At 47.1% G+C, this 24,730-nt stretch overlaps 1 protein-coding gene across 3 annotated transcripts in view; it reads left to right on the top strand.

The window, feature by feature from the left end:
- The window catches only part of RPP40 (ribonuclease P/MRP subunit p40), a 69,093-nt gene that overhangs the window by 39,685 nt on the left and 4,678 nt on the right, over nucleotides 1-24,730 (top strand). For all 3 annotated transcript variants that reach the window (XM_073676658.1, XM_073676660.1, XM_073676659.1), the window contains 2 exons: nucleotides 22,302-22,397; nucleotides 22,485-22,610. In XM_073676658.1, the coding sequence (XP_073532759.1) occupies nucleotides 22,302-22,397; nucleotides 22,485-22,610 (222 nt within the window). The remainder of the gene's footprint in view (nucleotides 1-22,301; nucleotides 22,398-22,484; nucleotides 22,611-24,730) is intronic.

Here is a 24,730-nt window from a genome sequence, read left to right as displayed (position 1 = left end):
CAAACCTGCGACACCGACTCCGACTCCCACATATATTGCTTATATTTAAGTGAAAAATTTATTGCAGTACAATGTGAACATCCGACATCTAATCATTTTTATGATACAATAATCAAGATATTTAGATAGAATATAATGATGGATAGCTGGAGCGATAGATAAATGGATTGATAGAGGGATGGATGGAGGGATAGAGTGTGATAGACAGATGACCGCTTCAGACAGCAAATAGTACATTGCACATATCGCACATATAGTTCACACACATTGTACAGAGAGCACATAATAATCACCTACAATATTAGCATTAGTTACCTTCCTGTGACAGAGACGAGCAGTAGTACTTTCACTTTCTCCAGCTCGGGGCCCAGGAATCGGATCCTGTGCAGGGCAGGCACCCCTCCTCTCTCTGGTGAAGACGGCAGAAGACAGGACAGAGGAGGGGAGATTGCCCCCTGCTGTCTGGAGCCAGTGCAGGACGGGAGCACTGCAGCATGCAAGTGAGTTTTGATAGGTGCATGCCCCTGCTTCTAGGATGGGGGGGCAGCTGCCCCCCCTGCCCCTTGCTGGCTACGGCCATGATTCACACACAGCATTTTTGCGGATCCTTTTTTTGCAGTAAAATGCAGTGTCTCTGGGCATCCCAGCAAAGTCAGTGGGTTTCAAGATATGACATTCAGACACATCATTTTGTGAGGATCCGTTTTTGGGCTCAAAAACGGATCCTCACAAAGAATGAGCATGTCAGTTTGTTCGGCGTTTTTCTAATCTGCTTTTGTTATTGAAAACATTATCTATGAGCTCAAAAACCTTTCAGGTGATGCGGTTTTTTAAAAAGCTGATCTGCTTTTGCAGCTGAAAATGTATCCTCAAAAAACGCAGCAAAAACGCTGTGTGTGAATGTAGCCTTAGATCAGGAATAGAACAGCCATTTATAGGACATTTCATAACTTTCCCAAATTCCTATGAAAAAAATATTCCCCACAAACTGCATTGATCTACTGCACCCAATTTATTATATATTTTAGAAGTCTGTCTATTTTATACCGACTCCACCAAAATGAGCACCGACTCCGACTCCACAGCCCTGCTGGCTAATTTGGATGTCTTTTAGCAAAACCTTATTTGGCCTTTCTATTTTTAAGGCTGATTAATGGTTCGCACCTTGTGTTGAGTTCTCTGCATTTGCTCTCATGAAGTCTTCTCTTTATGGTAGACACTTCCTGGAGGGTGTTCTTCACTTGAGTGGATGTTATGAAGGAGTTTTTCTTCCCCATGGAAAAGATTCTGCGATCATCCATTACTGTTGTCTTCCATGGACGTCCAGGCCTTTTTGAGTTCCCAAGATCACCACTGCGCTGCATTTTTATTTTTTTATACCTGGAATCAGCTCCAGACAGTTTATATGCTTAACTCCATTCTGACATAGGACGCAGGGCTGTGGAGTCTGTAAGCCAAACCTCCGACTCCTCAATTTCCATGACTCCGACTCCACGACTCTGACTCCCTCATATATGGCTCATGTTTAAGTGATAAATTTACTGTAGCACAGATTCTCAGCTAAAAGTCTAGACCCTTAGATCAGGAATAGGACAGACATTTATAGGACATTTCATACCTTTCCCAAATTCTTATGAAAAAATATTCCTCACAAACTGCAGTGAACTATTGTACCCAATTTATTAGATATTTTAGGAGTCGGAGCAATCCATTTTATACCGACTCCAACTCCGCCAAAATGGGCCCAACTCCACAGCCCTGGTAGGGCGTAAAAATACATACCTGCGCCATGGGCCTTAATGACCAGTTTCATACTATTACGCGTCGGCGACCGCGCCCGCACAAAGGCTGTGCGGGCGCGATTGCCGCCGGGTGTCAGCTGTTAGAATCGGTACTATGTGCCGGGAGCCGTCCCACACCACTCCCAGCACATTAACCCCCGAAATGCTGCAATCAGAGTCTATCGCAGCATTTCTGGGGCAAGCAGAGGTAAGAGCGCCCCTCTTACCTTACATCCGAGACCCCGCACTTTTAGCACGGGGTCCCGATCGTTGCAATGGTGACCGATGTCGGACATCCGGGTCACCAGGCATCAGGAAGTTAGCTCTTGCGCAGCCGAAAAATGAAAAAGTTATAGCTTTCAGAATAAAGCGAAGCAAAAAATTTTTTTTCTATAAAATAGTTTTTAGTGTGTAAAAGCGCCAAAAAAGAAAAAAACGATATAAATGTATCGCTGTAAACGTACTGACCTGAAGAATAACGCTGCCTTATCAATTTTACCACACGTGGAACGGCATAAAAAAAACAAACACCAACAATTCAAAAACTTTTTTTGTTTGTTTATTCTGCCTCCCAAAAATCAGAATAGAAAGCGATCAAAAAATGTCACGTGCCCGAAAATGGTACCAATACAAAATGTCAACTTGTCCCGCAAAGTACAAGCCCTTACGTTACTCTGTTGGCCAAAATATGGAAAAAAATAGCTCTCAAAATATGGCGATGCAAAAACTAGTCTTTGCAAAAAAAAAAAAATGGGTCTTTAGCTTTCACAGCTGTCAATCATAAAAACCCTATATAAATCTGTTATCGCTGTTATTGCACCGACCCGAAGAATAAAGTTGTCTAATCACTTATCCCGCATGAGGAACGGCGTAAAAAATAAACTCTAGGATTAGGGGTAAGGGTAGGATTGTGTTAGAGTTGGGGTTGTATTAGGGTTGGAGTTGGGATTTTTTCAAAAGCAAAGAAAAAATTTTTTTACGATATTGCGACTAGTGTTGAGCGCAAGTGCTCGCTACTTGAGTTTGCATCGGGTGCTAAGTTATGCACGGAGTATCGCGGATGCTCGAGTGACATGTTCGAGTTTCCACCCCATATGTTTCGCAGCTGTTATACAGCCAAAAAAACACGCGGGGATTGCCTGCCATGCACGAGCAATTCCCGCATGGTTTTTTTTTTTGAGTGTCTAACAGCCGTGAAACATGCGGGCGGGGACTCGAGCATGTCACTCGAGCACCCGAGATACATGGTGCATACCTGAGTACCCGATGCAAACTGAAGTAGCGAGCAATTGCGCTCAAGGCTAATGACCACTTATTCAATATGATGACCTAATGTTATCAAATTCTGTGTCATACCTCTGGGTTCAAAATGTTCACTATACCCCTTGATAAAATCCTTGAGGTGTCTAGTTTCCAAAATCTTATCACTTGTGGGGGGTTTCCACTGTTTAGGCACATCAGGGACTCTCCAAACGCGACATGGCGTCCGCTCTCAATTCCAGCCAATTTTGCGTTCAAAAAGTCACAGTGCTCCTTCCCTTCCGAACCCTGCCGTGCACTCAAACAGTGTATTCCCCCCCCCCCCCCCCCCATGACCGCACACCTTGAGAGAGGATCCGCCCCACCAAGGACAGGAAACCGTCTGAAATAAAAGGGCGGCACCTCTCCCTCGCTTCAGTTGGTTTCCTGTCCTTGATGGGGAACCTGTCTGGAAGAAAGAAGACTTACCTGGGGCTGTCCCGGTGTGGAAGAGCGGGCACTGGCCTGTGCACCGGGTTCAGTATCCCAGAAGCGCCGTCCGCAGCTTCCCCTGGGGTCTCTGCGCCGAGCGGGGCGCACGCGGTGAGGCAGGCTCTGTCCTCCCAGAGACCGTGGCGCCGTCCTCCCCCTGCAGTGTGGAACGCTTCCGGTTGTGATGCGCCTGACGTCACGGCGCAGGGCACGCTGGGAGCGGCGCACTGGGTGACGTCAGGAGGCGGGACCGATCCAAGATGGCGGCGCCCATCGGAGCGTCCCATGCCGGTTTTTTTCAACGGAGCTCCGGCCTGAGGAAGGGGGAGGGCCCACAGACCGGAGGAGGCTGGATGGCCCTATATTTAAGGGGGGGGAGGAGCTATCCTGGAAGCGTGGTGCGCTTCTGAGACATGGCGGATCCAGATAGCCAGGAGCAGCAGCTTACCCCCCCACCTCAGCAACAGAAAAAGCAGAGGGATGCATCGTATACAGACAGCCGCTCGAGTAATCGTAGTGGCAGCCGCAGGAGTAAGGCTTCGAGTGCCTCGGGACCATCCAGAATGGAATCATCGGTTCCGCAACAGCCTCCGAATCCGGTACCCGTTTGTGACCTCCGGGGGTGAGTGAGCTTCGTGAATGTCACTGGTTAGTAACGGGAAGTCTCTTATGTGCTTCCTTTATTTAGGAGCCTAAGAAGAGTAGTGCCAAGCAAAAGCATAGAATATGTGCCCTTTGCCAAGCTTCTCTCTCAGTAGAGTGGCAGAAACCACTTTGCCAGGGCTGTGTGACCAAAACCATAGCTGAGAATTCCCGGCATTTTGCTGCAAATTTAAAGTCCATAGTACATGCAGAAGTTCAGGGGTCCCTGAAAGGGTTCCTTAGAGGGAAGAAAAGACCCCGTAGAGAGGTTTCCTCCGTCTCTGATTCCTCCCAGTCCGAGGAGCAGTGGGATTCATCGTCCTCTTCCTCATCGGGGGGCGGTAGACCCTGCTTCCCCATTGATAATACAGACAGACTGGTTAGGGCAGTAAGATCAACCATGGGTCTGGAGGAAGAGAGAGCATCTAAATCCCGGGAGGACATCATGTTTGCGGGCTTGGGAGAGAAGAAGAGACGCTCATTTCCGGTTAACAGTAAAATTCAGGGCCTCATTGACCGGGAGTGGAGGAGACCTGAGAGATCAGGGGCTTTACCCTCCTTCTCCAAAAGAAGGTATCCCTTCGAAGAGAAGGATGCGGAACCTTGGGATAAGATCCCCAAGGTGGACGGGACTGTGGCAAGGTCATCGAAAAGATCTTCCCTGCCCTTGGAGGACTCTGGCGTCCTAAAGGATGCACTGGATAAAAGAGCTGACTCCATCCTGCGCCACACGTGGGAGGCGGCGGCAGGCGGCCTAAAACCAGCGGTGGCTAGCACCTGTGTGGCGAGGTCCTTGATGGTGTGGCTCCAACAGCTGGAAGACCAGCTTAAAGATAAAAACGTCTCCAGACAGGCAATACTTGCAGAGCTACCTCTAATACAAACAGCATCTGCCTTCCTGGCCGACTCTTCAGCTGACTCGGTCAGACTGTCAGCTAGGGCAGCGGGACTATCCAACGCAGCCAGGCGGGCCTTGTGGCTCAAAGGTTGCCCAGGCGACCTACCTTCGAAACTGAAACTGTGCTCCCTCCCGTGTGACGGTAGACTCCTGTTTGGCCAAAAGTTAGAAGACCTGTTAGAAAAAGCAGGCGATAAAAGCAAAGGGTTCCCGGGATTTTCGGGGGAACCAAGAAGATTTATTTTTCGGAGGAGAAAATTTAACCGGGGTCGTCCTCCGGGAGACAAAAAGAGATGGGAAGCCAAGTCCAAAAAAGAATCGGGCTACATGTTTGGAGGACCATCCTCGAGTTCGAAGAGATCCTCCCAATGACGCCAGGCTGGAAGTGGGTGGAAGGCTTTCCCACTTTTTTCCAGCTTGGGACGCGATAACAGCAAACCCCTGGATTCTGAAAATTATCAGTGGGGGCCTGAAGATCCGGTTCAGCCAGACCCCCTGGCGGACCTTTGTGGTTACCCCCCTACGAAAGGTCCAGGAAGAACAATTAGCCCTGGAAACAGAAGTGTTAGAGTTAGTAGGAAAGCAGGTCCTTCTCGAAGTACCAGCAACACAGAGAGGGAGGGGGTTCTATTCCCCACTATTCATGATAAAAAAAACAAACGGGTCCTTAAGGACCATCATCAACCTCAGGAGTCTGAACCAAGTAGTAGAAAACCAGACTTTCAAGATGGAGTCAGTAAGCTCGGCAGTGAAGCTCTTACATCGCAACTGCTTTATGGCTGTAATAGACTTGAAGGACGCATATTATCACGTCCCAATCCATCCGGAGTATCAGAAGTATCTGAGAGTAGTCCTGTTTATTCAGGGGAAGCTGAGGCATTTTCAGTTTGCTGCCCTACCCTTTGGCCTCTCCATTGCCCCAAGAATATTTACGAAACTAATAGCAGAAGTGACAGCCTTCCTACGGATCAAGAATGTAGTGATCTTGCCATATTTAGACGACTTCTTGATAATAGGGAAAACAAGCCCACTGCTCCAGCCAGCTCCTAGTGGTCTCGGAAGTGTTGCTTCAGCTGGGGTGGTTAGTAAATTTCCAAAAATCAAGACTAACCCCCTCCAGGACTCAGACCTTTCTGGGTCTAATCCTAGACTCTCGTCGCCAAACCTGCTTCCTCCCAGAGGACAAAATCTGCAGGTTGATTGCATTAGTCTCGAAGGCCATTCAAGCTCCGGAGATGTCTCTGAGAGAGGCAATGTCCCTCCTGGGTTCTATGACGGCCTGTCTCCCAGCAGTAATGTGGGCCCAGGGGCATATGAGGCTGCTTCAGTGGGAGGTCCTGCAACGGGCATTTAGAAGGCAGGCTCTCTCTCTCCCCAGAAGTAGTAGATTCCCTTTCGTGGTGGACAGTCAGGGGAAATCTGACCGCAGGCGTTCAATGGTCCAGACCAGTAGATCAGGTAATTACGACCGACGCAAGCAGTTCCGGATGGGGGGGTCATCTGGCAGAACTCTCAATACAGGGTCACTGGGCTTACCACGAGAGGGGAACATCCTCAAACTTAAAGGAGCTTTGGGCAGTAGAAAGATCCCTCAGGGGCTTCCTCCCTCACATCCAAAATCACCATGTCCAGGTCAGGTCCGACAACCGGACAGCAGTAGCCTATGTGAATCACCAGGGAGGGACAAGGTCACGCCCTCTGATGGTGGTGGCAGACAGGATCCTTGGTCTAGCAGAGCGAAACCTCCTATCCTTCAGCGCCCTTCACATAAAGGGGGTAGAAAACGTGAAAGCAGATTTTCTAAGCCGCCATACCCTAAGACAGGGGGAGTGGGGGTTGAACCCGGAGGTCTTCCATCAGATTGTCCAGTTATGGGGGCAGCCAGACATAGACCTGTTCGCCACAAGGGCAAACAGAAAGGTGCAGAGATTTTGCTCCCTAAATCCGGCAGAAAATCCCCATGCCGTAGATGCCCTCCAGATTCCTTGGGGGTTCAGGAAGGCCTATGCCTTTCTGCCATTAGTGATGATTCCAGTAGTGGTGAGGAAGATCCGGGAGGACGGCGCCAGGGTGATTGTGATAGCCCCTTTTTGGCCCAAGAGGCCTTGGTTCTCTCTGCTTCGACTAATGTCTGTGTCAGATCCCTGGATTCTACCAGAGAGGCCGGACCTTCTCATGCAGGGACCAGTATTCCATGCCCAGGCCAGGGGGTTCCATCTTTCGGCATGGAATTTGAGAGGTCGCTATTGAGTAGCAAGGGGTTTTCACCAGGCTTAGTTTCTACTTTATTGGGGAGTAGAAAACCAATTACAACCAAGATTTATAGCAGAGTTTGGGGTAAATTCCTAGAGTTTATAGATATCCCGCTATCGAGCAAACCTCCGATCAGGGGGATCCTGGAATTTCTGCAAAAGGGGCGGGACCTGGGTCTAGCTACAGGGACCCTTAAGGTTCAAGTTTCAGCTTTGGGAGCACTCTACAATTGTAATCTGGCTGGGAATAGGTGGATCTCGAGGTTTATCAAGTCCTGTGCCAGAGCAGGACCGGTTAGGTCCATGGGTGTTCCTCCTTGGGACCTGAATTTAGTCTTGAACGCTCTTACTAGTGAACTATTCGAACCCCTACAAAAGGTTTCTCCAAAAATTCTCACCCTTAAGACCATCCTCCTAGTGGCCTTAACGTCAGCCCGTAGGGTGGGTGATCTGCAGGCCCTCTCGGTTAATCCTCCTTACACACAAATCTTTGAGGATAGGGTCACCTTGCGGCCAGATCCAGCGTACCTTCCCAAGGTGGTATCTAGATTTCACCGTAGTCAGGAGATTGTGCTACCCTCGTTCTGCAGCAATCCCAAGAACCCAGGGGAAGTCAGGTTCCATAGCCTAGATGTTAGGAGGTCCCTGCTACAGTACATTCACATGACTAGTCTGTGGAGGAAAGACTGTTCTCTGTTCCTGGCCTTTCAAGGGTGTAGGAAAGGTCACGGGGTGTCCAAGGGTACCATCTCTAGGTGGCTCAGGGAGGCCATTTGCTTAGCCTATACGTCCACAGGGGTTCCAGCCCCGGACAATGTGAGGGCTCATTCCACCAGAGCCGTTGCAACCTCCTGGGCAGAGAGAGCAGACGTCTCGATCGAGCAGATATGTAGGGCTGCTACTTGGTCTACACCATCCACCTTCTTTAAGCACTATCGGTTGGATCTGTCCTCTTCTGATCTCACCTTTGGGAGAAGGGTACTTCAGGCGGTGGTCCCTCCCTAGGGTGCTCATAAATTCTCCAAAATTCTCTCAAGGTGTGCTGTCATGGGGGAGGGGAAAACACCAAGGTTACTTACCGGTAGCCGGTTTTTCCTGAGCCCATGACAGCACCCGTAGTTTCCCCCCCTTATTTTTTCTATGTTTCTCACACCCTGGTGTGCACTGTTTGGGGTGGTGTGTATATGTATATTGTGGTGTTGGTTATGTGCCTAACCTGTTTAGGGAGGTCCTCTCAATGCTCTGTAAACAACTGAAGCGAGGGAGAGGTGCCGCCCTTTTATTTCAGACTGTTTCCTGTCCTTGGTGGGGCGGATCCTCTCTCAAGGTGTGCTGTCATGGGCTCAGGAAAAACCGGCTACCGGTAAGTAACCTTGGTGTTTTCCCCACATAAGGAGTATCTGCATACTCAGGAGAAATTGCACAACAAATGGTATGGCTCAATTTCTCCTGTTACCCTTATGAAAATGCAAAATTGGCTGAAAAACATTGTTGGGGTAAAATACGAAAATTTTATTTTTACGGCTCAATGTCATAAATTTTTGTGAAGCACCTTGGGGGTTCAAGGTGCTCACCACACATCTAGATAAGTTCCCTGAGTGGTCTAGTTTCCAAAATGGTATCACTTGTGGGGGGTTTCCTCTGTTTGGGCACATCAGGGGCTCCCCAAACGCGACATGTTGTCTGCTAATTATTCATGCAAATTTTACACTCAAACAGTCAAATGGCGCTCCTTCCTTTCCGAACCCTGCCGTGCACCCAAACAGTGATATTTCCCCACTTATGGGGTATCGGCTTACTCAGGAGAAATTGCACAACAAACTTTTGGGTCCATTTTTTTCCTTTTACCCTTGCAAAAATAAAAATATTTGGGTCTAAAGTAAAATTTTTCTGAAAAAAAAGTTAAATGTTCATTGTTTTCTTTCACATTCCAAAAATTCCTGTGAAGCACCTGAAGGGTTAATAAACTTCTTGAATGTGGTTTTGAGCACCTTGAGGGGTGCAGTTTTTAGAATGGTGTCACTTTGGGGTATTTTCTGTCATAAAGGCCCCTCAAAGTCACTTCAAATGTGATGTGGTCCCTTAAAAAAAAAATAAATAAAAAAAAGTTTTGTAAATTTTGTTGGAAAAATAAGAAATTACTGGTCAATTTTTAACCCTTCGGGTTTGTCCATATGGTCGGTATTGGCAGCGCTTTGAACGCAGCACACTTTATGCTGCGTCCAAAGCGCTGCTCACAGAAACCATGCGGATTCACCGCATCCTATACATTACAGTGATATAATTTCTCTTGCGGAGACTAGTGTCTGTAAAGACGCGCTGCATGTCCTTGTCCGCGGGTGGTTCGCAGGAGCACGGAGACACATAGTGGGCATGGGATTTCTTGAAATCCCATCCACTATGCTGGAACATCTCTCCAGTGCGGATTGCATGCAGCGCAAGTGCGCTGTGTCCAATCCGCAGCGATTAATGATCGTGTGCACGTACCCTTATAACTTCCTAGCCAAAAAATATTTTGGTTTCAAAATTGTGTTGATGTAAAGTAGACATGTGGAAAATGTTATTTATGAACTATTTTGTGTGACCTATCTCTCTGATGTAAGGCATGAAAATTCAAAGTTTGAAAATTGCAAAGTTTTCTACATTTTTGCCAAATTTCCAATTTTTTTCCACAAAGTAATGCAACTTATATCGAAGAAATTTTACCACTATCATGAAGTACAATATGTCACGAAAAAACATTCTCAGAATCAGTGAGATCCATTGAAGCGTTTCAGAGTTATTACCACATAAAGTGACTGGTCAGAATTATAAAAATTGGTCATTAACGTGCAAACCACCTTCGGGGGTAAAGGGGCTAATTGATAATGGATTATGCAGCCCATTCAAGAGCTTTGAGATAATTGTCCAATTACTTTTGGTCCCTTTGAAAATAGACAGCTACATATTAAAGGACTGTGATTCCTAAACCCTTACTCCAATTAGGATGTGAATACCTTCAAATGAAAGCTGAGAGTCTGCGCTTTTCGCCCATTTATTATATAACTGTATCTTGAATATGTTTTGGTAAACAGCTAAATTTGGCAAAACGTTTTGTGTTATTCTCCAAATATTTCTGAACCTAACTGTATACAGGTGCATTTCACTAAATTGGAATATCATCAAAAAGTTAATTTATTTCCGTTCTTCAATACAAAAAGTGAAACTCGTATATTAGAGTCATTACAAACAGAGTGATCTATTTCAAGTGTCTATTTCTGTTAATATTGATGATTATTATGGCTTACAGCCAATGAAAACACAAGTCATTATCTCAGTAAATTTAAAATAATTAACAAAAAACACCTGCAAAGGCTTCCAAAGCGTTTAAAAAGGTGCCTTAGTCTGTTTCAGTAGGCTCCACAATCATGGGAAAGACTGCTGACTTGACAGATGTCCAGAAGGCAGTCATTGACACACACTCCACAAGGTTCCAGAATTCCAATTTTCATTTGAAAATCAAGGTCCCAGAGTCTGGAGGAAGAGTGGAGAGGCACACAATCCAAGCTGCTTGAGGTCTAGTGTGAAGTTTCCACAATCAGTAATGGTTTGGGGAGCCATCTCATCTGCTGGTGTAGGTCCACTGTGTTTTATCAAGACCAAAGTCAGCGCAGCCATCTACCAGGAAATTTTAGAGCACTTCATGCTTCCCTCTGCCGACAAGCTTTTTGGAGATGGAAATTTCATTCTCCAGCAGGACTTGGCACCTGTCCACACTGCCAAAAGTACCAATACCTGGTTTACAAACAACAGTATCACTGTGCTTGATTGGCCAGCAAACTCGCCTGACCTTAACCGCATAGAGAATCTATGGGGTATTGTCAAGAGGAAGATGAGACACCAGACCCAACAATGCAGACAAGCTGAAGGCTGCTATCAAAGCAACCTGGGCTTCCATAACACCTCAGCAGTGCCACAGGCTGATCACCTCCATGCCACGCCGCATTGATGCAGTAATTGATGCAAAAGGAGCCCCGACCAAGTATTGAGTGCATTTACTGAACATACATGTCAGTAGGCCAACATTTCAGATTTGAAAAACAAAACATTTTTCAAGCTGTTGTTATAAAGTATTCTAATTTACTGAGATAATGACTTTTGTGTTTTCATTGGCTGTAAGCCATAATCCTCAACATTAACAGAAATGTAGACTTGAAATAGATCACTCTGTCTAATGACTCTATATAATGAGTTTCACTTTTTGTATTGAAGAACTGAAATAAATGAACTTTTTGATGATCTAATTTAGTGAGATGCACCTGTATTTTCTTTTATACATATACATACAGATCTTTACTGTTTTACATTTCTTTGTATTAATAGGTATACATATTTGTTTGCCTCTGTCCCCATTCCTTTGTATGCCTGACTAGGAAGGTAACTATAAAATACTGCACACACATTAGAATAAATGTGGTAGCCTCTTGTGATCTTCCAGCTCTGTCAGCCTGTTTGAGTAATGTTTGTGTGTAAGTGACAAAGAAAAACCTTTTCAAATAAAAATACACAAAGTAACAAGGATGAGCATCATTTTTGAAAGTTTAATTCGTGCATACTATTTAAAGGGCACATTTCACCAAATTGTTCATGTTGAACTGGACAAACGATGTAATAGTGTTAAAAAAAATAAATGTATGTATGTCATATTTTTTGGGCTATAAGGCTGTGTGCCCACGATGCGTTTTTCAAGTGTTTATGCTGCGGCAATTCCGCAGCATAAACGCTTCAAAAACGCTTGGTAATCCGCCCCTCATGGTCCCCAATGACAAGCCGCACTTTCAATGCCAATGCTGCGTTTTTTTCCGCAGCGTTTATGCTGCGCTCAAAAATCCGCAGCATGTCCATTAATTTTGCGGAAGCGCGGCGTAATCGCCGCCATTGACTTGCATTGAAAGCATATAATCCGTGTCAGTACAATTGTACTCACGGATTATATGCGTTTCAGTGTGCGGATGGTACCCAAGTCTGGAGGAGAGGAGCCTCTCATCCAGACCTGGGTACCATAGAAACTGTGAAAAAAAAAGAATTTAAAATAAAAAATAAAGTTTATACTCACCTTCTGATGTCCTCCCGGTGTATTGTCTGCTCCGTCCAGTGTCTTGCAATGTTCGCGTTGTTGTGAAGGACCGGCCATGACGTCACTGAGTCATGTGACCCATCACATGGCTCAATGACGTCACCGCAGGTCCTTCACACCACCGCGAGCAGTGCAAGACACTGGACGGAGCAGACAAAAAACACTGGGAAGACATCGGAAGGTAAGTATAATCTTTTATTTTTTTTATTTTTCACCATTCTTATTCTTTTTTTTTTAACTAACTTGGTCACACTACTATAAATCCATGCCGGTTGCATGGATTATATAGTGTGAACAAGTTGTAAAGCACTTTTCCAAGTGATGCTAAAATCGCTTGGAAAAACGCTTGATAACCCGCATGCAGAAATGCATGCAAAGACGCTTCACAAACGCTTCTATCTGGCGGGAAAACCGCATGTAAAAACTGCATGCGTTTTTCCTGCCAGGGAGAAGCGTAAAAAATATGCATCATTTCTACATCGTGGGCACATAGCCCAACACACACTGGACCGTAAGACACACCTAGGTTTTAGAGAAGGAAAATGGAAAAAAATTGAAGCAAAAAATGTGGTCATGATGCACTGTTATGGGGGGAGGAGGGGGTCTGCTGCTGACACTGTTATAAGGGTAATGTCCCCCAATCCAGGTATACATGCCCCCCCCCCCATCCTGGTATGCATGGCTTCCATCCCATCCCCATGCTGGTATACATGGCTCCCCCATCCTGGTATATATATGGCCTCCATCCCATCCCCATCCTGGTATGCATGGCCTCCATCCCATCCCCATCCTGGTATGCATGGCCTCCATCCCATCCCCATCCTGGTATGCCTGGCCTCCATCCCATCCCCATCCTGGTATGCCTGGCCTCCATCCCATCCCCATCCTGGTATGCCTGGCCTCCATCCCATCCCCATCCTGGTATGCCTGGCCTCCATCCCATCCCCCATCCTGGTATGCATGGCCTCCATCCCATCCCCCATCCTGGTATGCATGGCCTCCATCCCTTCCCCATCCTGGTATGCATGGCCTCCATCCCATCCCCATCCTGGTATGCATGGCCTCCATCCCATCCCCATCCTGGTATGCATGGCCTCCATCCCATCCCCATCCTGGTATGCATGGCCTCCATCCCATCCCCATCCTGGTATGCATGGCCTCCATCCCATCCCCATCCTGGTATGCATGGCCTCCATCCCATCCCCATCCTGGTATGCATGGCCTCCATCCCATCCCCATCCTGGTATGCATGGCCTCCATCCCATCCCCATCCTGGTATGCATGGCCTCCATCCCATCCCCATCCTGGTATGCATGGCCTCCATCCCATCCCCATCCTGGTATGCATGGCCTCCATCCCATCCCCATCCTGGTATGCATGGCCTCCATCCCATCCCCATCCTGGTATGCATGGCCTCCATCCCATCCCCATCCTGGTATGCATGGCCTCCATCCCATCCCCATCCTGGTATGCATGGCCCCCATCCCCATCCTGGTATGCATGGCCTCCATCCCATCCCCATCCTGGTATGCATGGCCTCCATCCCATCCCCATCCTGGTATGCATGGCCTCCATCCCATCCCCATCCTGGTATGCATGGCCTCCATCCCATCCCCATCCTGGTATGCATGGCCTCCATCCCATCCCCATCCTGGTATGCATGGCCTCCATCCCATCCCCATCCTGGTATGCATGGCCTCCATCCCATCCCCATCCTGGTATGCATGGCCTCCATCCCCATCCTGGTATGCATGGCCTCCATCCCATCCCCATCCTGGTATGCATGGCCTCCATCCCATCCCCATCCTGGTATGCATGGCCTCCATCCCATCCCCATCCTGGTATGCATGGCCTCCATCCCATCCCCATCCTGGTATGCATGGCCTCCATCCCATCCCCATCCTGGTATGCATGGCCTCCATCCCATCCCCATCCTGGTATGCATGGCCTCCATCCCATCCCCATCCTGGTATGCATGGCCTCCATCCCATCCCCATCCTGGTATGCATGGCCTCCATCCCATCCCCATCCTGGTATGCATGGCCTCCATCCCATCCCCATCCTGGTATGCATGGCCTCCATCCCATCCCCATCCTGGTATGCATGGCCTCCATCCCATCCCCATCCTGGTATGCATGGCCTCCATCCCATCCCCATCCTGGTATGCATGGCCTCCATCCCATTCCCATCCCCATCCTGGTATGCATGGCCTCCATCCCATTCCCATCCCCATCCTGGTATGCATGGCCTCCATCCCATTCCCATCCCCATCCTGGTATGCACGGCCTCCATCCCATTCCCATCCCCATCCTGGTATGCACGGCCTCCATCCCATCCCCATCCTGGTATGCACGGCCTCCATCCCATTCCCATCCCCATCCTGGTATGCACGGCCTCCATCCCATTCCCATCCCCATCCTGGTATGCACGGCCTCCATCCCATCCCCATCCTGGTATGCACGGCCTCCATCCCATTCCCATCCCCATCCTGGTATGCACGGCCTCCATCCCATTCCCATCCCCATCCTGGTATGCACGGCCTCCATCCAATTCCCATCCCCATCCTGGTATGCACGGCCTCCATCCCATTCCCATCCCCATCCTGGTATGCACGGCCTCCATCCCATTCCCATCCCCATCCTGGTATGCACGGCCTCCATCCCATTCCCATCCCCATCCTGGTATGCACGGCCTCCATCCCATTCCCATCCCCATCCTGGTATGCATGGCCTCCATCCCATTCCCATCCCCATCCTGGTATGCATGGCCTCCATCCCATTCCCATCCCCATCCTGGTATGCACGGCCTCCATCCCATTCCCATCCCCATCCTGGTATGCACGGCCTCCATCCCATCCCCATCCTGGTATGCACGGCCTCCATCCCATTCCCATCCCCATCCTGGTATGCACGGCCTCCATCCCATTCCCATCCCCATCCTGGTATGCACGGCCTCCATCCCATTCCCATCCCCATCCTGGTATGCACGGCCTCCATCCAATTCCCATCCCCATCCTGGTATGCATGGCCTCCATCCCATTCCCATCCCCATCCTGGTATGCATGGCCTCCATCCCATTCCCATCCCCATCCTGGTATGCATGGCCTCCATCCCATTCCCATCCCCATCCTGGTATGCACGGCCTCCATCCCATTCCCATCCCCATCCTGGTATGCACGGCCTCCATCCCATCCCCATCCTGGTATGCACGGCCTCCATCCCATTCCCATCCCCATCCTGATATGCACGGCCTCCATCCCATTCCCATCCCCATCCTGGTATGCACGGCCTCCATCCCATTCCCATCCCCATCCTGGTATGCACGGCCTCCATCCCATCCCCATCCTGGTATGCACGGCCTCCATCCCATTCCCATCCCCATCCTGGTATGCACGGCCTCCATCCCATTCCCATCCCCATCCTGGTATGCACGGCCTCCATCCCATTCCCATCCCCATCCTGGTATGCACGGCCTCCATCCCATTCCCATCCCCATCCTGGTATGCACGGCCTCCATCCCATTCCCATCCCCATCCTGGTATGCATGGCCTCCATCCCATTCCCATCCCCATCCTGGTATGCACGGCCTCCATCCCATTCCCATCCCCATCCTGGTATGCACGGCCTCCATCCCATCCCCATCCTGGTATGCACGGCCTCCATCCCATTCCCATCCCCATCCTGGTATGCACGGCCTCCATCCCATTCCCATCCCCATCCTGGTATGCACGGCCTCCATCCCATTCCCATCCCCATCCTGGTATGCACGGCCTCCATCCAATTCCCATCCCCATCCTGGTATGCATGGCCTCCATCCCATTCCCATCCCCATCCTGGTATGCATGGCCTCCATTCCATCCCCATCCCCATCCTGGTATGCATGGTCTCCATTCCATCCCCATCAGCTGCCAGAATATTCACTGTTCCCTACGCCCACGTTTGCATGAAAACGTCTATTGGTGAATAAAAAATAACTAGGCTGCGGATTTCTACAGTGAAGGTACCTATTAATTCAGCAGAACAGTGACTTTATGCCCATCTCTTTCGTTTATCATGCTTGATCCTGATGACAGGTTCTCTTTAACAATCAAAACAATAGCTTGGAGCAGGTTTTTCAGTGTGTGGGATGTAATGACACAGTCCTGATCTTCTGGTCTAACTTTGTGCATGATTAGTAAGTGCTGAGAGTAGAGCACAGATGACTAGCAACACCTTTTTAGATAAGGTCACAGCAGTCAGTGTGAGAGAACGGGGGCAGCACAGCGAAGTTTAGCTGTGTAACATTACAAACCCTTCTATCAGCTTTCATAGCATAGTCAGCTCTGCTGTACTGCCCCTCCCCATACTGCCTGGAGGTGAGACCTCAAAGGTCTCAGTAATCACACGTATGTCTATTGTGCTCACAGCAACTAGTAATCTTTCTGTAATGAGGAAACTGGGGTGTACAGGTGCTTACTAAAAGTAGCCATCGCCATATATAATCAACAAAGTAGCACTCTGTAGCGCAATAGTATGCAAACACAAAATATATGAAATTTGAACTGCATTCCTGCTCTAGAAAATAGAAATAAATGAGAATTCTTAGCGCATAAGTTGGCCAATTCATGTGTACCCGGCAGCCACAGTAAGGTGACTCTTGTTGCTGGGAACCTACCTAATGTGAATCCTCTCTTCGACTAAAGTCTACATGTATATGGGAAGGTAAGATCCTGCTATAATTAAAACCGCCTGAGGCTTAGGGGTGGAGTGCTCAGTCAGAAAGCCCATGTATACAAAAATCAAAAGACCGTCACTTCCAAAACAGAAAACTGGTGCGTACAAGTGCTTACTAAGAGTAGCCATCTCCATATATAGCCAACAAAAAAAGTAGCACTCAGAGTGCTACTTATTTGTTGGTTATTATATGGAGATGGCTACTCTTAGTAAGCACCTGTACACACCAGTTTTCTGTTTTGGAAGTGACGGTCAGTCTTTTGAGATTTATATACATAGGCTTTCTGACTGAGCACTCTATCCCTAAACCTTTAATTATACAAGGATCTTACCTTCCCATATACATGTAGACTTTAGTCGAAGCGAGGATTCACATTAGGAAGGTTCCCAGCAACGTGAGTCACCTTACCATGGCTGCTGGGTACACATGAATTGACCAATTTATGCACCAAGAATTCTCATTCATTTCTGATTTTTAGAGCAGTAATCCATCTCAAATTTCATATATTTCATGTCTGCATACTATAGCACTACAGAGTGCTACTTTATTTGTTGCTTTCTGTAATGAGAGTAGAGCACGGTGTCGCTACATCTCACACAGGCGTAGCCTGCTATTTTAGGTTGTGTTCTTTCTCTCCTGTGTGTTGCTGACTGCTTATGATTGGGGAAGGTCATATAGGAGGAAGAAGTACACACCCCCAGTGAAAACACCCACTTGGACTTAACGAACGTTAACTCATCAGGTGCAATATACTTTAATTGCTAATATCTCCACAACGGAAAGGTTTAAAAAAAATAAAAAAAACGCTTTATTTTGCTTTGCAACCATTATTACATTGTGTGTCCAGTTCAGCATGAAAAATTTGGTGACGTGTCCTCTTCAAGTCTTTTCAGATCATGGATTACAAACTATTTTGTGTAGCTGTAATGACTTGTGCGCAATAAACAGGCCATGTTAATATATTCTGGATTAAGACACAGATTTGGGATGTTCCCTAACCCATTCAGTTGCTCAAATGAATTAACTTTTGTGGAAATTCACAGCATTTTTTTATTGCTGTGAATTAGTCATTTTGAATTACATTTGGGCTGATATCCATGTGGCTCCCCAAGCCATTCCACAGTTGATATCAGAATTTCCGTTTTATATTTGTGTTGTATATATATATATTTTTTTTAAACTAAAGACTGAACTGAACGTATGGACCTGCCCTAAAGGTGTGCTTTGTATACATCTAAGGCTGTGTGCCCACTATGCGTTTTTTAAGCATTTCTGCAGCAGCACTTCCGCTGCAGAAACGCTTAAAAAAATGCTTGGTAGAAGATCTGCTTTGTTCCCCAATGATAATCCGCATGTGCTGTGCACATGCTGTGGAAATTTCCACTGCGGATTATCATTGCGGAAAAATCCGCAGCACTACCAATTATTCTGCTTAATTGTGGCTTTTTCGCCGCTATTAACTTGCATTGAATCGCATAATATCCGCATGACTACATGTGCACATGCGGATATTAAGCGATTCAGTGTGCGGATGGTACCCGGGTTTGGAGAAGAGGAGACTCTCCTCCAGACCCGGGTACCATAGTACCTGTAAAATAAAAATAGAATTAAAATAAAAAATAAATATTATACTTACCTTCTGATGGCCCGCGGTCTCCTTATCCAATGCGTCCGGTCTCCTTGGCAGCTCGCGATGGTCTAAAAGGACCTGCCATGATGTCATTTAGTCATCGGATAAGGAGACCAGGGGCCATCAGAAGGTAAGTACCGTATTTTTCGGACTAGAAGACGCACTGGACCATAAGACGCACCTAGGTTTTAGAGGAGAAAAATAGGGAAAAAAATACTTTAAGCAAAAAATGTGGTCATGATGCCCTGTTATATGGGAGGGAGTCTGCTGCTGACACTGGTATTGGGGTAATGTCCCCCAATTCTGTTAATATCCCCCATCCTGGTATGTATGGCCCCTCTTTCCTGGTATATGTGGCCCCCATCCCATCTTGGTATACGTGGCCCTCATCCCCATCCTGGAATGCATGGCACCCCTTGATCCCCCATCCTAGTTTTCATGGCACTCCTTCATCACCCATCCTGGTATGCATGGCACCCCTTCATCACCCATTCTGGTATGCATGGCACCCCTTGAGCCCCCATCCAGGTATGCATGGCACCCCTTGATCTCCCATTCTGGTATGTATGCCACCTCTTGAGCCCCCATCCTGGTATGCATGGCACCCCTTGATCACCCATTCTGGTATGCATGGCACCCCTTGAGCCCCCATCCAGGTATGCATGGCACCCCTTGATCTCCCATTCTGGTATGTATGGCCCCCCTCATCCCCATCCTGGTATGTATGGCACCCCTTGAGCCCCCATCCTGGTATGTATGGCACCCCTTGAGCCCCCATCCTGGCATGCATGGCACCCCTTGAGCCCCCATCCTGGCATGCATGGCACCCCTTGAGCCCCCATCCTGGCATGCATGGCACCCCTTGAGCCCCCATCCTGGCATGCAAGGCACCCCTTGATCCCCCATCCTGGTATGCATGGCACCCCTTGATCCCCCATCCTGGTATGTATGGCACCCCTTGAGCCCTCATCCAGGTATGCATGGCACCCCTTGATCACACATCCTGGTATGTATTGCCCCCCCCCCTCATCCCCATCCTGGTATGTATGGCACCCCTTGATACTCCATCCTGGTATGAATGGCACCCCTTGAGCCCCCATCCTGCTGCCCACAAAAAAAATAAACAATCATGCTCCCCTCCTCTCTCCTCCAGCGCTGTCCCGCTCTGCTGCTGACACTCTCACTGTGTGAGCCGCGCATGGCAGGGCGAGCATGGCGTCCCTGCCATGCGCCCTCACACAGTGAGAGCGCACACACTGTACCGCAGCTCGGCTCCTGCTGCCACTCTGCGGTCAGTGTGCCTGCTATTAAAGGCCATGGATATTCACCACAACCCACGGGAGTGGGTTGTAGGGAATATTCATGAACTTTAATAGCGGGCACGCAGAGCGCAGCACGAGCCGCGCTGCGGTACAGTGTGCCGGATATTAAGGAAAATGAATATTCCCTGCCGAGCAGGGAATATTCATGTTCTTTAGTAGCAGGCACAGCGCAGGCTGCAGCAGTCGGCTGCTGGCTCCTGTGCCCCGCTAATCCCCTGCTGCTGCTCCCACAGACCTCCTACCACGCAGAGCCACAGTATATACAGGGAGATAGTATTTGGACTATAAGGTTCACCTCCCACTTTCCTCCAAAATTTTGGAGGAAAAAAGTGCGTCTTATAGTCCGAAAAATACGGTATAATATTTATTTTTTACCATTCTTTTACGGTCACACTATATAAATCCATGCCGGTTGCATGGATTTATATAGTGTGACCAAGTTGTGAAGCACTTTCCAAGTGAATCTAAAATCGCTTGGAAAGCGCTTGACAACCCGCATGCGGAAATGCATGTGAAGAACGCTTCACTTACGCTTGTCCCTGGCAGGAAAAATGCATGTAAAATCCGCATGCTTTTTTTCTTCCAGGGTGATGCAGAAATGCTCAGGAAAAATCCGGAGCATTTCTTCATCGTGGGCACTTAGCCTAAAGTTGACTGTTATACTACATTCACAGCACAAAATCTAACCAGAACTTTAGTTTATGCTCACGCTGGGCAATTTCCTCGCAAACTCTGATGTGCATTTTATGATGAATCCACTGGGGAGATCTCCACTTTCTGCTGCAGATGTTTCTTGGGTACACATGATATTTAGCCTCATTGCCATTCAATGGGACTAATCAGCTGTTTTCTTTCAGAACGTACTGCATATTCTGTGTAGACTTTTTCCGCTGCATGTGAATGAAATGTGAAATTCCCTGTTCTCTTGCATTAGATCTTTTTCATTGTCAGCCGATATGGGCACAGAATGTCTGCCTTTTAGGCCGCTTTCACACGTCCTGATTTTTCTGGTACCAGAGATGTCCGTGTGTGGCTCACGGATGGCAACCGTGTGCCGCATCAGGAGCACACGTACCGGCGCCTGCGAATCCGTGTACTGTTAGTGCTGTTCCCAAGCGCCAGGTGCTGAACGCTGCCCTCATCATTGTCCCTTGCCCTTGCTGTGATCAGCACAAGCAAGGGACAGTGTTAGGAGTAGTAGTCTGCTCCCGCAGTGTCCATGTGTAAAAATAAGAATAAAATAATAAAATCCTTATACTCACCTGTCTGGAGATGTCCCCTGCTGTAATCCTCTGACCGCTGATGCTGGGGAGAATGAGTCGCTCCAGCGGGTGAGCCCCCGAGCTGCGCTGAGCTCAGGAGCGGGACCCTGCATTGAGCGGAGTTCACGGAGTGACAGGACACCGCTCCTGAGCTCAGCGCAGCTTAGGGCTTGTTCGCTGGAGCGGCTCATTCTCCCCGGCATCAGCGGTCAGAGGATTACAGCGGGGGACATCTCCAGACAGGTGAGTATAAGGATTTTATTATTTTTACACATGGACACTGCGAGAGCAGACTACTACTCCCAACAATGTCCCTTGCTCGTGGTGATCACAGCGCAAGCAAGGGACAATGATGAGGGCAGCACCCGGTGCTTGGGAACTGCGCTCACTGTACACTGATTCCCAGGCGCCGGTACAAGTCACGATGATGACACACGGATGTCATCCATGTCTATTCAGTGTGGGACACTTTGCTTACTGTGTAGCGTGTAAAAAAAAAAAAAAAAAACGGACGTGTCCTCGTTTGCAGCACATGGACACACGGTCCGTGGAAACACACTGACATGTGCGCAGACCCATAGATTTGAATGGGTCTGCATATGGCAGTGTCACCAGTACGTGTGGAAACTGTCACCACACGTACCGGACACACTGACGTGTGAAAGAGCCCTTAAAAGGGTTTTCCAATATCCGAAAAGTTCTGGCCCAAAGTGAAGTATGCATTAAAAAAATAAACAGCGCTTTAGTCCCCCCACCCCGGGTCCAGTGATCAATATGCACTGCTTTAATTTTAATCTGTTTCTAATTTTGTACATTGCAATGTTCTTATGCCCATTCAAAGTACATATACAAGATACAGAACATATTACTGGATGATAATTATAAAGATCTCTAAAGCTAAAACTGCATTGTACACTATCTGCATTTTCAGTGCTCTTTTTTTTTTTTCCTTAGGAAAGCTGATTATATCTGTAAATAAAGACACCTATGAAGAGTTGGGTCTGCAGGGCAAGCCCTCTTTATATTCGGGGAAACGTGCCATGCGATATAGTAAGTTTCAGGAGTGTGCTTATTGTCTGTTACAGGACCTATGCATTTATTCGGCTTCACTAGTGACTATTTCCCTTCATTTTGCAGTTATTACAATAGATCTGACAGACCGTGCCATGTCACCAGATGGTAAAAAGTTCCAGCGTGTGAGGTGGGCCTTGACTGAGAAAAAACCTCTGAGTTTTGATTTCTTGGTTGCTCGGGATAATACAGGTAGTCCATTCCTGTAATACAATAACGTCTGGTATTTGTATGCAACTCCGTTTGATTTTTCATTGGCATAGCCTTTTGAAATGATGCTGGAGCAATCCTTGTCCAAGACATAGGTTGACAGTTAAAATAGCACCACTTATGTATTTTTGGTGATTCCTGTCTGACTGTATATGATGAGATAGTTGTGAATTGGGAGTAGGACCACCCACTGGACTCCTATACATACAAGCACCAGGAATTTCAATGAAAAATATACAAGTTATATTGAATGTTTTCCAACAAAACTAAGAATCATTCTGATCGGCTTCTCCTCATCATCATGCTTGTACAACAATTGCCTGTTCCCTTTAATATGCCCACGCCAATTTAGATGCCATCAATAAATAACTTCCTCAAGGCATCATAGGGCTTAGTGTTATAGTGGGGACATATGTCACTGACTTCCACTGACTTTGCCACTACAGAAATGTGAGGAAAGAGTCCTATTTCCCACCAGGAACCTCCTAGAGAAACAATATGGCCGTGCTCTTACTAAACACACATCCTATATATGCCACACTTGAACATGATATATCCATAATTCAGGGAGATGTTGCTGTCCTGTGGGTTGCCAGCTCCGATATTTTGTGCCTTTTTTTTTTTTTTTTTTACCCACCGATGACCATATGTTCCCTGAGCATGGATATATCCATGGATTATGTCAAACTCAAATTTTACAGATGTGGCATGGAAAATATTTCCATTATCATGTGAGGTCTCTGAAATGGAGCTGCACCATCTGCCTTAGAAGCAGAAATCTTCACCTTGCATTGATGAGCACCTCTTTGGTAATCAGGCTGTACACATCAAAGTTTGCCCTTCCAACAACTGTCGTCTACTTTTTAATTACTTTGTTTACACACTCCATGTCTGTTCTCCATCAGATCTGCAGACAGTGATCCAATACCCCATCCTTTGATCTGTATAACTCAAAACCCAGTTTATAACACGTAACATGTTGATTTTTCATTCGAGTACACTGAGTTTTATGTGCCATGGGCGTGGAGAGGAGTGAATATTCATTCTCTTTAGTAGCGGGCACATGTGATCTCTGCAGCAGCCTGATACCGCTACTGCTTGTGCCCCTTGCCGCTCACCCCTACCCCACCAACCACAGCCGGAATGTAAGTATATACTCGGGCATAAGCCGAGGGGGGCTTTTTCAGCAGAAAAAATGTGCTGAAAAGGTCTGCTTATACACAAGTATATACTGAAAAAAGGAAATTAGCTTGTTTTTGCAAAAGAGAATATAGGCATCTTGCTTGTTTTTACGTGATCCATGAAAGATATGACAGATCTGTTTGATAACTCTCATACTTATAATGGACAAGTCAGGATTTTGTTTATTTTTATTAAAGAAGCACTCCTCCCTTCAAAAGTTTTTATCATCTTAATATATTGGAGTCACCATATTATATAGCACTGTGTACTTACAATTGCTCATTTTGTCCATCTACTCAGTTAATTCTTCTCTTTTCCATTAGGTCTATGACATAAATGATTAAAAACAAACTAGCTGAAACCATCTAAGCTCTATGTAGAAACATGATCTTTTTTCCTGCATGAGTCAGCATTAGAACTATAATTCAACCTCTCCTCTCTTCCCCACTGCCAGGGGCTTTGCAGTAGAATTGCAGTTCTAATGATGACTCATACAAGGAAAAAAAACTTCCTGTTTCTACAGAAAACTTAGAAGGATTCAGCTAGTAAGTTTTTAATCATTTGATGTCATAGACCTCATGTAAGAGTAGAATTAACTGGGTAGAAGGGAAAATGAGCAATTGTAAGTACACAGTGCTATATAATAAGATGACTGCAATATGTTGAGAGAATAAAAACATTGATGGGAGTGCTTCTTTAATAAAAATATATTATCAAAAACCTGACTTGTTCATTATAAGTATGTGGGTGATCAAACAGATCTGTCATATCTTTCATGGATCATGTAAAACAAGCAAGATGCCTGTTTCCTTTGCAAAAACAAGCTGATCTGTCCAGAAAATTATTGGTGCAATGTCATTTGACTTTTATGCAATAAAATTTGGAGTTAATGCATGAGCTCTATGTTACCATAGACCAAA

This window comes from Phyllobates terribilis, unplaced genomic scaffold (assembly GCF_046119375.1).
Source record: "Phyllobates terribilis strain yellow unplaced genomic scaffold, ASM4611937v1 Scaffold_4__5_contigs__length_816908805, whole genome shotgun sequence".
NCBI classification, from domain to species: Eukaryota; Metazoa; Chordata; class Amphibia; order Anura; family Dendrobatidae; genus Phyllobates; species Phyllobates terribilis.
Note: the sequence above shows the minus strand (reverse complement) of the source record. Positions and strands in the feature narration are given on the sequence as shown.